General features: G+C 46.6%; 1 protein-coding gene across 1 annotated transcript in view; it reads right to left on the bottom strand.

Annotated features, from left to right (window-relative positions):
* gsk3ba (glycogen synthase kinase 3 beta-a) overlaps positions 1-12,500 on the bottom strand; it is a 23,115-nt gene that overhangs the window by 2,074 nt on the left and 8,541 nt on the right. The window contains 6 exon segments of the mRNA XM_080018765.1: positions 1,304-1,399; positions 1,772-1,869; positions 2,324-2,430; positions 3,124-3,254; positions 4,525-4,635; positions 9,308-9,391. Of these exon segments, the coding sequence (XP_079874891.1) occupies positions 1,304-1,399; positions 1,772-1,869; positions 2,324-2,430; positions 3,124-3,254; positions 4,525-4,635; positions 9,308-9,391 (627 nt within the window).

Genomic DNA, 12,500 nt, shown 5'->3' on the forward strand with positions numbered 1-12,500 from the left:
AGAGCAGCATGGAGTCTTTGAGCAACCTGCTTAAAGAGGTAATCCGCAAGATTATTAAAAAAAAAAAAGACAAAAAAAGACAAAAAAACATATTTTATACTTAACCTATATTTTGTTTAGCTGGCACTTTAAAAGGAACATCCATTCAATGTATTTGTGTTATGAAGTGCCCCTCTAAATTCCGTTTCCATTGTTGGTGGCGGGGTCCGCCTTTCCTTTTGATTGGAGGGCAACCGCAGTGAATTTGATCGACCAGTGTAGCGACCAAGAGAAATAAAGACAAATCAATCGATCAGAGGAAGGCATATTTTTTAGAAAATAAAGTGACTGCCTTAGAGCAGAGAGTTTCAAATGGAATTATGGGATTTGTAGTGTAACCCACACAACCCAACAGACAATGTTGATGGATTTCCACTTTAATCCACCGCCTTCATCTGTACTGCGTCTGTTAATGAGTGTCACGTAAATTAAACGTTGCAGTTTCAATCCCATCAACTGCCACATGTCCTGTCCAAGTGTCCTGACACTCGTTTTATGTTCGTCTGGGATTAATGCCAAATCGCAACGGAAATGTAGTGCATGGAAATGGAGTTTGGAGGGTGCCGCCAGGACACACTTAAAGGAAAACTCTGGTCCCTTTTTTTTTTTTTTACTTCACCTTGTTTATTTGATCATCGGGATTCAACCCAAGTGATCGGCGTCAGAGCCGTTTCAATGAACCCGGTATTGAGAAACTAGCCGCGCAGTGGGACAGTTGCATCGCTGAAGAACGCGGTTGGGACTGCCCTGTTTTTGCGGGGCCATTGGCAGTAGAAATAAGCGATATAAGCTATAAAAAACAAGGCTTGTGTTCAAAAATACCAGAGTTTTCCTTCCACACAAAGATATGTGAAAAAATATACACAGATAAAATATCCGTGTATAAAAACTGAAGCACACAAAATAATTCAATATGCAATGGCAAGACTACTACTGCAATTTCCAGATATTCATGCTGCTTGTTGTTTATGTATTGTTTGTAAAAAAAAAAAAAAAAAAAAAAAAAAGACAACTCAAACAATTAAAAACAATAAAAAAAGACACAAATAAGAACTCTCCAAGAACTCTCTGAGTTCTTATTCCAGTGCAGTAATGAGTTAATTTGTGAGCCCCAGCAGGGGGTCACCCAGGGTCAGTGGGGGCAGCACTACGGGGTTGGTGAGGCTGAATGAGGGCCAAGGCAAGCAGGCAACACAAGCATGGAGGGAGCGGCAGGGGTGGGACTTAAAGAGTAGTAAAAGGGTTCCTGTACCTGTTGACTCACCTTAGTCCAAGGGTGTGCCTTGATCTGGGGGAACTTGAACTCGGTGTAGTTCGGGTTCATCTCTCGGATCTGCTCCCGAGTCGGAGTGCCCAGAACCTGCATCACAGAGAGAGAGAGAGAGAGAGAGAGAGAGAGAGAGAGAGAGAGAGAGAGAGAGAGAGAGCAAGAGAGAGAGAGAGAGAGACATCGGGCGTGGGTGAGCGGGCGGAACAGAACCAGGTGCGGCAGCGGGGAACAGACATGAGAAAAGACAGGAAACGGGAACGTTTTGTTTTTTTGTTGTTGTTTTTTTTGTTGTTGTTTTTTTTTAAAGCGCAAAAAGTTAGTCGTTCGTGGTCGAAAGTGGGAGAAAACAGTTTGGTGCTCAGGAGTTCAGTGTCAGCGGAAATTCCCCAGTGTCTAAGGACACCAAACTTCATTGACGCTCGCGTGTGAAGACCTTCCAGCCCGATAGGCCCCAGTCAGTACCTTGATGATTTCCACCAATTGGTCCACTCCGCTGTCGCCAGGGAAGATTGGTTGTCCTAGCAACAGCTCTGCCAGCACACAGCCGGCTGACCACACATCTGCGGGGAAAGGAAGGGTCACACGCGTTAAAGAGGAAGTCAGTAAAAGAGAACGCATTGTGATGACATAAACAACATTCAACTATTTCTAAACAGCAGCTACATAGTAAGGGCTGTTGAATACAGGGCGTCTGCAGGTTACACAGCGTTAAATAGACTTGAAAAGACTTTTGGATCAATTTAATTACATTTAGGACAGATTTTTGAACAAATAACCCCTCACTTATTCAATGAACTGTATTGCAGGTAAGAACTATAAAGTTGGTACAGGACAGGGCAGAGGTAAGTATTACAGTAGGTAGAAATATGTGTACTTGAAAAATATAAGAAGACGGACATTTTGGAAAAGAAAAGAGACATTTCGGGACTTTTTAAAGGACCTGCAGATGCCATCGTTTTTGGTTTGCTTTCCAGACGCCTGTAATGTAAGCACAGTGCACGGAGGCGGTCGCACCTATGCTGGATGTGTAGTCGGTGGCACCGAAGATAAGCTCGGGGGCTCGATAGTAGCGGGAGCAGATGTAGGACACGTTGGGCTCCCCACGAACCAGCTGCTTGGCACTGCACACAAGATCGGGGCAAATCAGGGCGGAAATCGCCAGGTTTTGATCGAAATACCACCCAGTGGTGGTGTGTCAGCGGCAAGTGGTTAGGAATATGGAGCGAGAAAAAAATAAATAATAAAAAAAAATAAAAAAAATCAGTTTTGGCAAATGTTTACCCCTTGTCCGACTGAATTATCCTCGCACAAACCACTGCTCAAGAGTTTCTCTGTATGATGGAGGAATTTTGGCAATAATGATTTACTACTAATAATAATAATAATGATTACTATTAACTATAGTTATAATAGTTGAGTGATTATTAAAAAAAATACACAAAAATATGAATGCAATAACAATACAAATTAATACAATGAATGGAGTAAATCTGTAGAAAAAGATGCCATTCAGAGTAACATCATTACGAACAAAGCATAACTCAGATATGATTTTTTCTAGTATGGCACACAATGGATTATTGTTAAATCATCAATAACAAAGTATAGCGTATCAGAACACACATACTCATAAGTGGGACTTTCAGAATTGTGAATTTCAGGTAACGGTCAAAATGAATAGGAGAATCGTTCATTTAGACCATGATATCCAGTTCAACGGCACCACTCTTTGTCACAAAGCGCTCATGACCATCCCTGGCGTACGTTCAGTCGCCACGGAAGACTCTCTAAAAGGGGAGGAGGACGGGTCTCACCTGCCGAAGTCACACAGTTTGAGCACAGCAGTCTCAGGGTCCAGCAGCAGGTTCTGAGGCTTGATGTCCCGATGGCAAATACCAAACGAGTGGATGTAGGCCAGGCTCCTGAACAGCTGGTACATGTACAGCTACACACGCACGCACACGCACGCGCACGCGCACGCACACACACACACACACACACACACACACACACACACACACATTGAGACACATGCACAGCAGTCTATTCCCTATAATTTATTTAGTAGAAGTGGTAATTAGCAGTCATTTCCTTTTTCTTTTTTTTTTTTTTTTACGTCCCGCTGCAAGTTGCTACACGAAAACACATCCAACGCTATCATTGACTGTGGTACCACTGGACAACTGGGCTGTGTTTTTGGACAACTTAATAAATTCTCATCTAATCCTTCAAACGTGAAACTATCATTGATTCACCGCTAAAATATTCAATAAAATGCAGGACAGCAAGCTGTAATGTAAATGTGCTGTAAATTTCATACATACAAAAAATACATTGCAAAAACAACCTGTTTTTTCACTGTCACCGTGGGGTGTTGTGTGTAGACTGATGGGGAATTTATAATTATTATTAAAAAATAATTGATTATATCATAAATATATAATAACAGATATAGAACAATGGATATAATAGAATAATAATAATAAATATATATATATATTGAATAATAGATATAATTACATCCATTTTACACTGTAATGTAACAAAATTGGGGAAAAAGTTAATTCTTTGTGAATGCCATGTACAGGAAAAAATATTTGATGGTTCAATTCAAATGAAATGAAACTGTGTTGTTTGGAAGTCATAATGTAGTGTTTTGTAACCCTATATAAAGCAGCATATCTTCACTCAATTATAATGAATAATTCAATATATAGATTAAAATAGATAATTTGTCCTGGTATTATTATTATTACTATTATTATTACTACTACTATATTCTGCCTTTTCTGAATGTTCTTACACCGATTTAATGAATTAATGTCTGACTGGACACAAGCCAGCATGCGACCTTATCTGCACACAGTGTGTGTGGGAGACATTGGGTTAATGGTGATAAGGAGTGCGGACGTACCAGCACATTCCCAGCATTCTGCCAGGTGAGCAGCGAACCTTCATCTCAGGCCCATCTAAACCTATTCAGTTATTCACATCTGACCGTCCTGCATCCCATAAGAGATTGATGGCTATCAAGTCTCCATTGTACACCTCGAATCGGAGCGATTCATCGGACCGCCATCACGAAGTAATGTAAAATAAAAATGTATCTTCCGAGCATTTAAATAAAAATAAAAAAAACCCTCAAAACTAGACTTGTTGGATACCTTAAAACTCAACATGAGCCTCGATACCCGGCTGTCAGTACACACACCCACCTTGACGTAGATGGTGGGCAGGGTTTGTTTGGCTCGACTGTAGTGTCTGGCCACTCTGTAGACCGTCTCGGGGACATAGTCCAGGACCAGGTTCAGGTACACCTCGTCTTTCTGTCGGGGGGAAGAGAGACCGGGGAAGGTCAAAAAGGTCGCGCCCTCACACACACACACACACACACACACAGTGGTAATGGGGTGAACGAAGACACGACACTTAAGGAAATAAAGGAGCAGAAGCAGACAACGCCTTTTTAAAACAACGCTGTACATTTTCCATTCGATTCTCATGAATCCCATCGTTCCCCCCATCGTTCCTTTTCCTGTCACGGGTGTTGCCCCTGGTGACGGAGGGGGCTGACGGGTTGTTTGTGCGATGATGTCACTGCGTTCTAACTGAGAGCCATTGTAAAAGGAGACGCCCCAGCCGCAGGCCCCCCCCCCGCCCGCCCCGGCACCCTAGGGCCAGGAGGCGCACCGGCTCCCTGCGTCACCGCAGCGGGTTCTCCACAACACAGCAGCAGACGATGACATCACTTCCTGCCGGGGGGCAGGGGCGGCAGAGGCGTTGCAGTCATACGCGCTGAGGCCCGGAAAGGCAGGATGCTTCAGACAGCCTTCCTCCAGTCCCACCGTTATTCTAACACTCCCTCATTCTGAGCCTGACGGGAGGAGGAGGAAGAGGAGGAGGAAGAAGAGGAGAAAAAGGAGGACTACGAGGCGTCTGGCTCTGTTGGTAAAACTACATGAGAACTACATTACTTTACAAAACTTTAAGAGAACTACTTTACATTATATGTATTGCTGTATTAGTTTACAACTGTTGTAAAATGGAGCACATACTCTATATTCCGTATTTTTCCTTTTTAATCTTGGTTTTTTAAGATCGTTAAGCCTTTTTATGTTACTTGTACAACAATGTACTCTACCGCACCAAGTCAAATTCCTCGTTGATTGTGATTCCGGTTACATTCCAAAAGCGAGTAGGGTTCAAATAAAAAACACAACTAAAAAGGCACTGTAGTTTACTGGTCTCGTCCTGGAATTCAGGCTCATTAAAACACCAAAAATAACAACGTTGTCCAGAATGAAACGTCGCAGCGGTGCCTTTCGGCGACGCCGGCTAAAAGGTTTCGGCGCGCCACGCGACGATGGAGGTCTTCCCATGTCAAAACAAAATGATGACTGTGTTTAGATCGCTCCGCTTGAAAAGAAAATAGAACAAGGTCGCGGACGTGCAACAGGCGGGGGCGACAGCCACAGTCGTGAGCGTCAAAGGTGGAGACGTTTGAGAGGGTTTTATCCGCGGAGCTGGAGGCGTTCCTGCAGCGGACATATGCCTCCAAGCAGTTGGACTTGGAAGACGCCGAAAAGCCTGTTTTTAAAGAGCCGCCGCCTTCCAGAAACACTGGGCGTCGATGTCACTGTCCTTGGTTTGGTCTGTCTGCAGATTTCTCTCCCTCTATCTTGTCGCCGAGTGTCCGTTCATGTCCGACACACTCCTCTCCCCAATCTGTCAGCGCCAGCTTGTCCAGCAGACAGACGGAGCAGGTCGCAGAGACGGACGACAGGTCTCCTATCGTGACTGCTCCCTGCCCCTCTTTATGGATCCTTCTATGCCCAAGCCCCACACCCACACACACACACACACCCACACCCACACCCACACCCACACACACACACACACACACCTCCACCCCTAGTTCCACTACTCTTCATCCCTCCACATCTCATTCCTCCTCTTCTTCCCCACCTGACACAACCCCCCTCCACCCCTCCACCCCCTTTCGCGTGTGTCCCCATTGATAACATTTGGGAGCGATGCTCCGCCTCCTGCGAGGCTATATTTAGCCTGGCAACAGCCTGGTGACTCACTTCCTGCCTCGCTACAAAGCTACTTCCTCGGTTCTCCACCAGCCCATCGGGCACGCAGCGAGCTGATTGGCTCCCCACTTGCTCGCGGCTGAATAATATGTTGCCTAATTGGCCGAAAAAAATAATAATTAAAAAAAATACAAATAAATGACTGACCGACTCAACACTTTATCGATAAAGAGAGAGCTGAACAGCAGCTGGAGGAATGCATATCTACTGTGTGTGTGTGTGTGTGTGTGTGTGTGTGTGCATTTGTAAACAGTGTGCGTGCGTGCATGGGAACTCGCTCTGGTGTGTGTGTGTGTGTGTGTGTGTGTGTGTGTGTGTGTGTGTGTGTGTGTGTGTGTGTGTGTGTGTGTGTGTGTGTGTGTGTGTGTGTGTGTGTTCTTGCTTGTTGTTTACCCCTCAGGGCACCATACTCCACACACAGCATCACATAAGTCAGTGCAACACTACATTAACACCGAGATCACTCTGCATAATTTGGTCATTTTGCACGTGCGCACACGTGTTGAACAGCGGCGCAAAAAAAACAAAAAAAAAACAAAACAAAACAAAAAAAAAAGATGGGAACTCGAGAGAAAGAAGTAGACGGCACGAAACGGTGTGAAACCATCCCTTCGCTCGGCCCGGTCACCAGCTTTTTCACACGGCAGTAACACATCTACGAATAGAATTTAAAAATAAATGCAGAACAGCGCCGCTGCCAGCGCCGTGAGGGCTTAGCAGCGGCCGGCCACGCGACCCGCGCCTCTCTGTCGCCCGGCGCCCCCCGCCCGACACGCCGACCGCACAGGAAACCCCCCGCTCATTAGGCCCGCGCTCCGACCGCAGCACCAGAACTGCGACTTTTTAACAAGAAGCGTTGAGCTTGCACGTGTGAGCGAGTGCGGGAGCGGCTGTGCTGATACGAGTGGAGGTAGAGCAAGCCCGTGGAGAGAAGGGAGGAGTGGAAGCATGTGCTCATGTTCATTCTCTCTTGGAAAAAAAAAATCATGGTTTCCTTTTCTTTTCTTTTTTTTTTTAACTCAGGGTCAAAGAACAGTTTGCACATCGGAGAGCCTTGTGCTTTAGCAGCGTTACGCAAGTTGTGTAAGTTGTTAAAGAGTAAATGCAAACAGCATGAGGTGTGTTTGGTTGGCTTTTTGGCCAGCTATATACAGTAAGACCTACCATGCGCGCACACACACACACACACACACACACACACACACACACACACACACACACACACACACACACACACACACACACACACACACACACACACACACACACACACACACACACACACACACACAAAGTGACCTCACCTAGTGTGTTAGTCTGGCTCTCAGTCTCTATCCCTCTTTCTCCCAGACCAACACTTACCCGGAAACTGACCCTTCCATGCAGGTAGCATTCCACTGGCTTCCTCTCATCTTTTTCTCCCTCTCTCCCTCTCTTCCTCACACACTCCCACACTCCCACACACACTTGTCAGCACCGTCTCCCCGGGCTTAAGAGTTTGTAGCCACTCATGCCAATCAAACCATGCCAGTCTCCACATTTAGACAAGCCTGGGAGGAGAGGAAACAGGATATGGAAGAGAGGGGGATAGAGAGAGAGAGAGAGAGAGAGAGAGAGAGAGAGAGAGAGAGAGAGAGAGAGCGAGAGATTTGAATTTTTAAAAAACGAAATAAAATTAAAATAAATACATATTAGAAATAATGATATAGTAATCATAATACTAATAACAAAGGAAAATCAATAAATAAATAACATCATTATGAACCAAGAGAGCGAGGGGGGGGGGGGTAGGGGGTGAAGACAAAGAAAGGAAGGACGCATGGGGGTGTCGAGGCCTTTAAGGTAAGTTTTTTTTTTGCCCCCCCCCCCCCAAAAAAGAGAAAATGTCCACTGTTTGTTAGTCAAACAGAAGCAGAAGTTCCCTCTGACCCAGTGCAGAGTGTGTGTCAGCGTACCAAGAATCCACTGCCTTTCCAAGAGGTCAGTCAGCACACGTGTGAGGGGAGGTGGGAAGGGTGGAGCATGACTGCCACCGCTATAATTAGCTGATCACACACACACACACACACACACACACACGCGCACACACGCGCGCACACAAACACACCCCTCTGGTTGGCCTGGTTAGGTGTGCTGCTGAGTCATGGACCAGGCGACGGTTGTCATTTACGGAACGTGCACAGAACAACGTGTGTAAAACTGTGGCAGAGGCACATTCTTGTGTCATGTTGTGGCATTCATTTCAAGATGCTATGATTTGTCATTGATATCTACTCAAGGTGTGTCTGTTTTATTATATACATACAATTCACTTTTTGTGATAAAAGCTGAAATTCCTAGTTTTTCCATTCCCGGTATCGCACATACTGATTGCAATCAAAATGATTTTAGAAATAAAACAATTATTTGACTTGCTTTTTAAATTCTTGAAGATATTATTCCCTCCTGTACTTGTCCGCCTGTAAATGTCCATCCATTTAACAGCATTAGTGACAGTGAAGGCTCCTTACAATTTGGGTCAGCTGGGTCATATCGGTTGGGTTGAATGAGAAAGATACGTATTGTAGAGCCCAAAATGTTTAAAAGACATGGTAGGTTATAAAGGCATACAGACGGGATTGTGGAAACCATTTACACGGATCAGTGTCTGAACACCAGCCGAACAGGATGGATCGACTTTTTACACACCGCCGGTCTCACCCGACAGCAAAGGTAAGAGACCGCCGTTGCATGCAACCTGATGGCCAAAATGTTATTCGATGGCTCCGGCGCGCCACTTCATCACCTCGCGAAGTCGACGCAATACATTTGGGGGCATCGGACTGTACCGTCCCCGGGACACGCAAGGCGGGCTGACGGAGATCCCGACAGACACGGCAGAGGGACGGGGCCGCCGACTGACCTTATCTCCACTGGAGTAGAAGAAGTAGCGCAGGCGGACTATGTTGCAGTGGTCCAGCTTCCGCATGATCTGCAGCTCGCGGTTCTAAGAGAAGGAGGTAAAGAAAGAGAAAGAGATGGGGAAAGAGCAAGAAAGAAGGATTAAGTTCAGTATCTGCTGGCGTCGGCATTTTGTGGAACAGTGCTTGACCACCTCCCCCCAGACATGTTGCACCTACAAACGTCCTCCCCCACGGCGAAAGGCCGCCTCAATTCTCAGACAAATTGACCACTTCAACTGGCAATCTAAGGGATTTGGGATTCCTAACCAGGGCATGGCTGCATCTTCGCGGGAAATATTGCTTTCTCATACGAAGTGCAAGCCTCCTCTGGGTCTCATTGCGTTGGGTTGTGTTGCTATTGAATTTGCCCAAAACACAACTGCATACACAGGAAAAACAGGAAATTGACAAATAGTAGCCCTTGAAAGGGTCCCAAAAGGTGAACTTTTTGGGATTTGTTCCTTCTATAGGAGTAACAAAGTGTGAACCACTGGACAATGCAGAAATCGGCCCAGACAGAGCACAACAGCACCCAACAAAATAGAATAAAATGTGGCATTGCTGCCTCAAGGGGTGAGTTATCCACAGGGAGGGGGGAAATCGTGCACTAAGAGCTTTAGCGTGGCTGCAATCTGACTGGAGGGTTGATACAACTGTGAAAAACTGGAGGTTGATTGGGAGGATATTTGGGGTGTGCATCGACGCCCTTAGGTCCCTGTACGGGGCGATTTGACGTGACAGAAGACAGCCTAAAGACCTTTTTTAGTTGTTTGTTTGTTTTTTTCAGTCCGACGTGATCCTGCAACATTTCGTTTACGGGACTGTGGGACCTACGGACACGCGCGCCCATGCGGGGCCTGGAAGTTCTGTCCTGTGGATCTGGGAGTGTTCCTGATCCGTTCTGTGCCTGTGCGTGTGTTCAGCTCTTACAGCTCTGTCATGGTATTCAAGTACCACTTGACACCTTGAGGCCTCTCTTCTCTAAAAGGAAAAGCAGCATCTCAAAAGGAAAAAGGAAGACTGACAGACTGACTGACTGACTGACTGACTGACTGGCTGACTGGCTGACTGGCTGACTGACTGACTTGTGGAGGAAGAAGCAGACTAGCTGGATGACTAACTGAGTTGATGGCTGACTAACAGACTGAGTAAATAAACGACTGACTTCCTGACTGAGTTGATCATAATAACCAGCTAACCGACTGGCTGCCCGATGACAGTCTAATTACTGACTTACTGCCTAGCGACTCCCTCGGTTATGTGGGTCAGAGCCCTGCCGGCTGCTAACCGAGGGATATAGTGCCGTTGTTCCAAAACGCCCTGCCACTTCACAGGGATTTAATCCCCCTCAGAGTCTTTTTTATTACATCAGAGCAGGCTGAACTTTCTGTCCCCCACAGAAGCAGCAGCATGTTAGCTTGGTGTAGACAATGACCACCAGGATAATTCACTTATAGCCAGACACAAATGGTTCCCACAGTTCCCCCACCACCATCAAGAAGTGACATCATCCTCCGCTTTGGTTTACTGTCCTATGTGTGTGTGTATATGTGTGTGTGTGTGTGTGTGTGTGTGTGTGTGTGTGTGTGTGTGGGTGCGTGACACACACAGACTGTCCCTCAGACAATTGTGTGCTGCAGGCAACGCCCTCGTCTTCTTGCAGTAGGTGTGTGTGTGTGTGTGTGTGTGTGTGTGTGTGTGTGTGTGTGTGTGTGTGTGCGTGCGCGCGCAGTGGTAGCATATGGAGCAGCAGCAGACAGGCGGAGGCCCAGCCCTACTCCACTTGTGCTGCAGTCATTCCTGCTGACCTGTCATCCTCCAGAGTGTCAGTGGGAGAAAGACACCGCACCGCTTTTCGGTTCTATCTAGAGCAGCGGTCACCAACCTGAGGTGTCAGACCCCCGCTGGGGGTCACCAGAGATCGCGTGGGGGCGGGGATGTGAGGCATATGTTTCCTTACAGTCAGGCATAGGTTCACGTAACGAACCAACTCAGACAAAAACAGCCACAAAAATAATGTCTTGCTTTCTTTGAATAGGGGGGTCTCAAATTGAATCGGGCCTGCTTTATGTTGTCTCAAGGCTGAAAAGGTTGGAAACCCTCGAAACTCTACTGTAGATATATACGATATTAATGGGACCAAATTTATCCTGAATAAAAGCAGGATCCACTGTTTAACACCAACAGTGAGTGTGTGTGGGTACCCTGTTGTAAGCATCCAGTATGTGTATGTGTGTGTGTGTGTGTGTGTGTGTGTGTGTGTGTGTGTGTGTGTGTGTGTATAACCTATGTTGTTTGGTATGCATCCATGTTCCATCATGTTCCACTTGCTTACAGTATGCATTCTGCAGTTGGATGCACTGCTAATGCACAGAATACTCGCATGAATACTGGGTGTGGCGTGTGTGTGTGTGTGTGTGTGTGTGTGTGAGCTAGGCCCTGTTGTGAGCATCCATTTCCCTCGGGGCTGAATTGTGATCCCTGAAACGGGGGGGGAATGGAGGCGGACGTATCCCACAATGCACTGGGCAGCGCAGCCTTTGAGCCCACCACGTTCCACTCACATATGCATTCTGCAGCTGGATCCACTGCTAATGCACAGAAGACTCACATGATTATTGGGTGCTGCTGTGTAGGGTGCGTGTGTGTGTATGCGTGTGTGTGAATGTGTGGCTGTGTGTGTGTGCCTGCGCTTGCGAATGTGCACACCCCTAAGTGTGCGAAAGCCACCGCCTGTGCGTGTGCGGCGCGTGCGTACGCGCGAATGAGGAGGAGCGCCATGCGTACATGTTGGAGTGGTGTGGTTTTATTCGAGGAAGCCCGGAGCGCACTCCGCCGACACAAACAAGTGCAGACTCAGAGAGAGAAAATTGGGGGAGGGAGGGGGCAAAAAAAAAAAGAAAAAAAAAAAAAAAAGAGTGCAGGTGTTTGTTTGCATGCCTGCGCTCGGTGTGCGGCAGCCGTTTGGCGGCGCGTGCTCGGCAGACATGTGAGGAGACTTAGCGCTTATTCACCTCGTTTTTCGTAACAAGCCGTTCACTTCACAGGCAAAGGCAGACGGAGCGAGTTGAAAAGGAGAGGGAGGGGAGGGAGGGGAAGGAGGGCTAAGGGAGGGGGATGTGGAGCTGATGTGGAGGGGGAAAAAAAAAAAAA

This window comes from Zeus faber (assembly GCF_960531495.2).
Source record: "Zeus faber genome assembly, chromosome: 18".
NCBI classification, from domain to species: domain Eukaryota; kingdom Metazoa; phylum Chordata; class Actinopteri; order Zeiformes; family Zeidae; genus Zeus; species Zeus faber.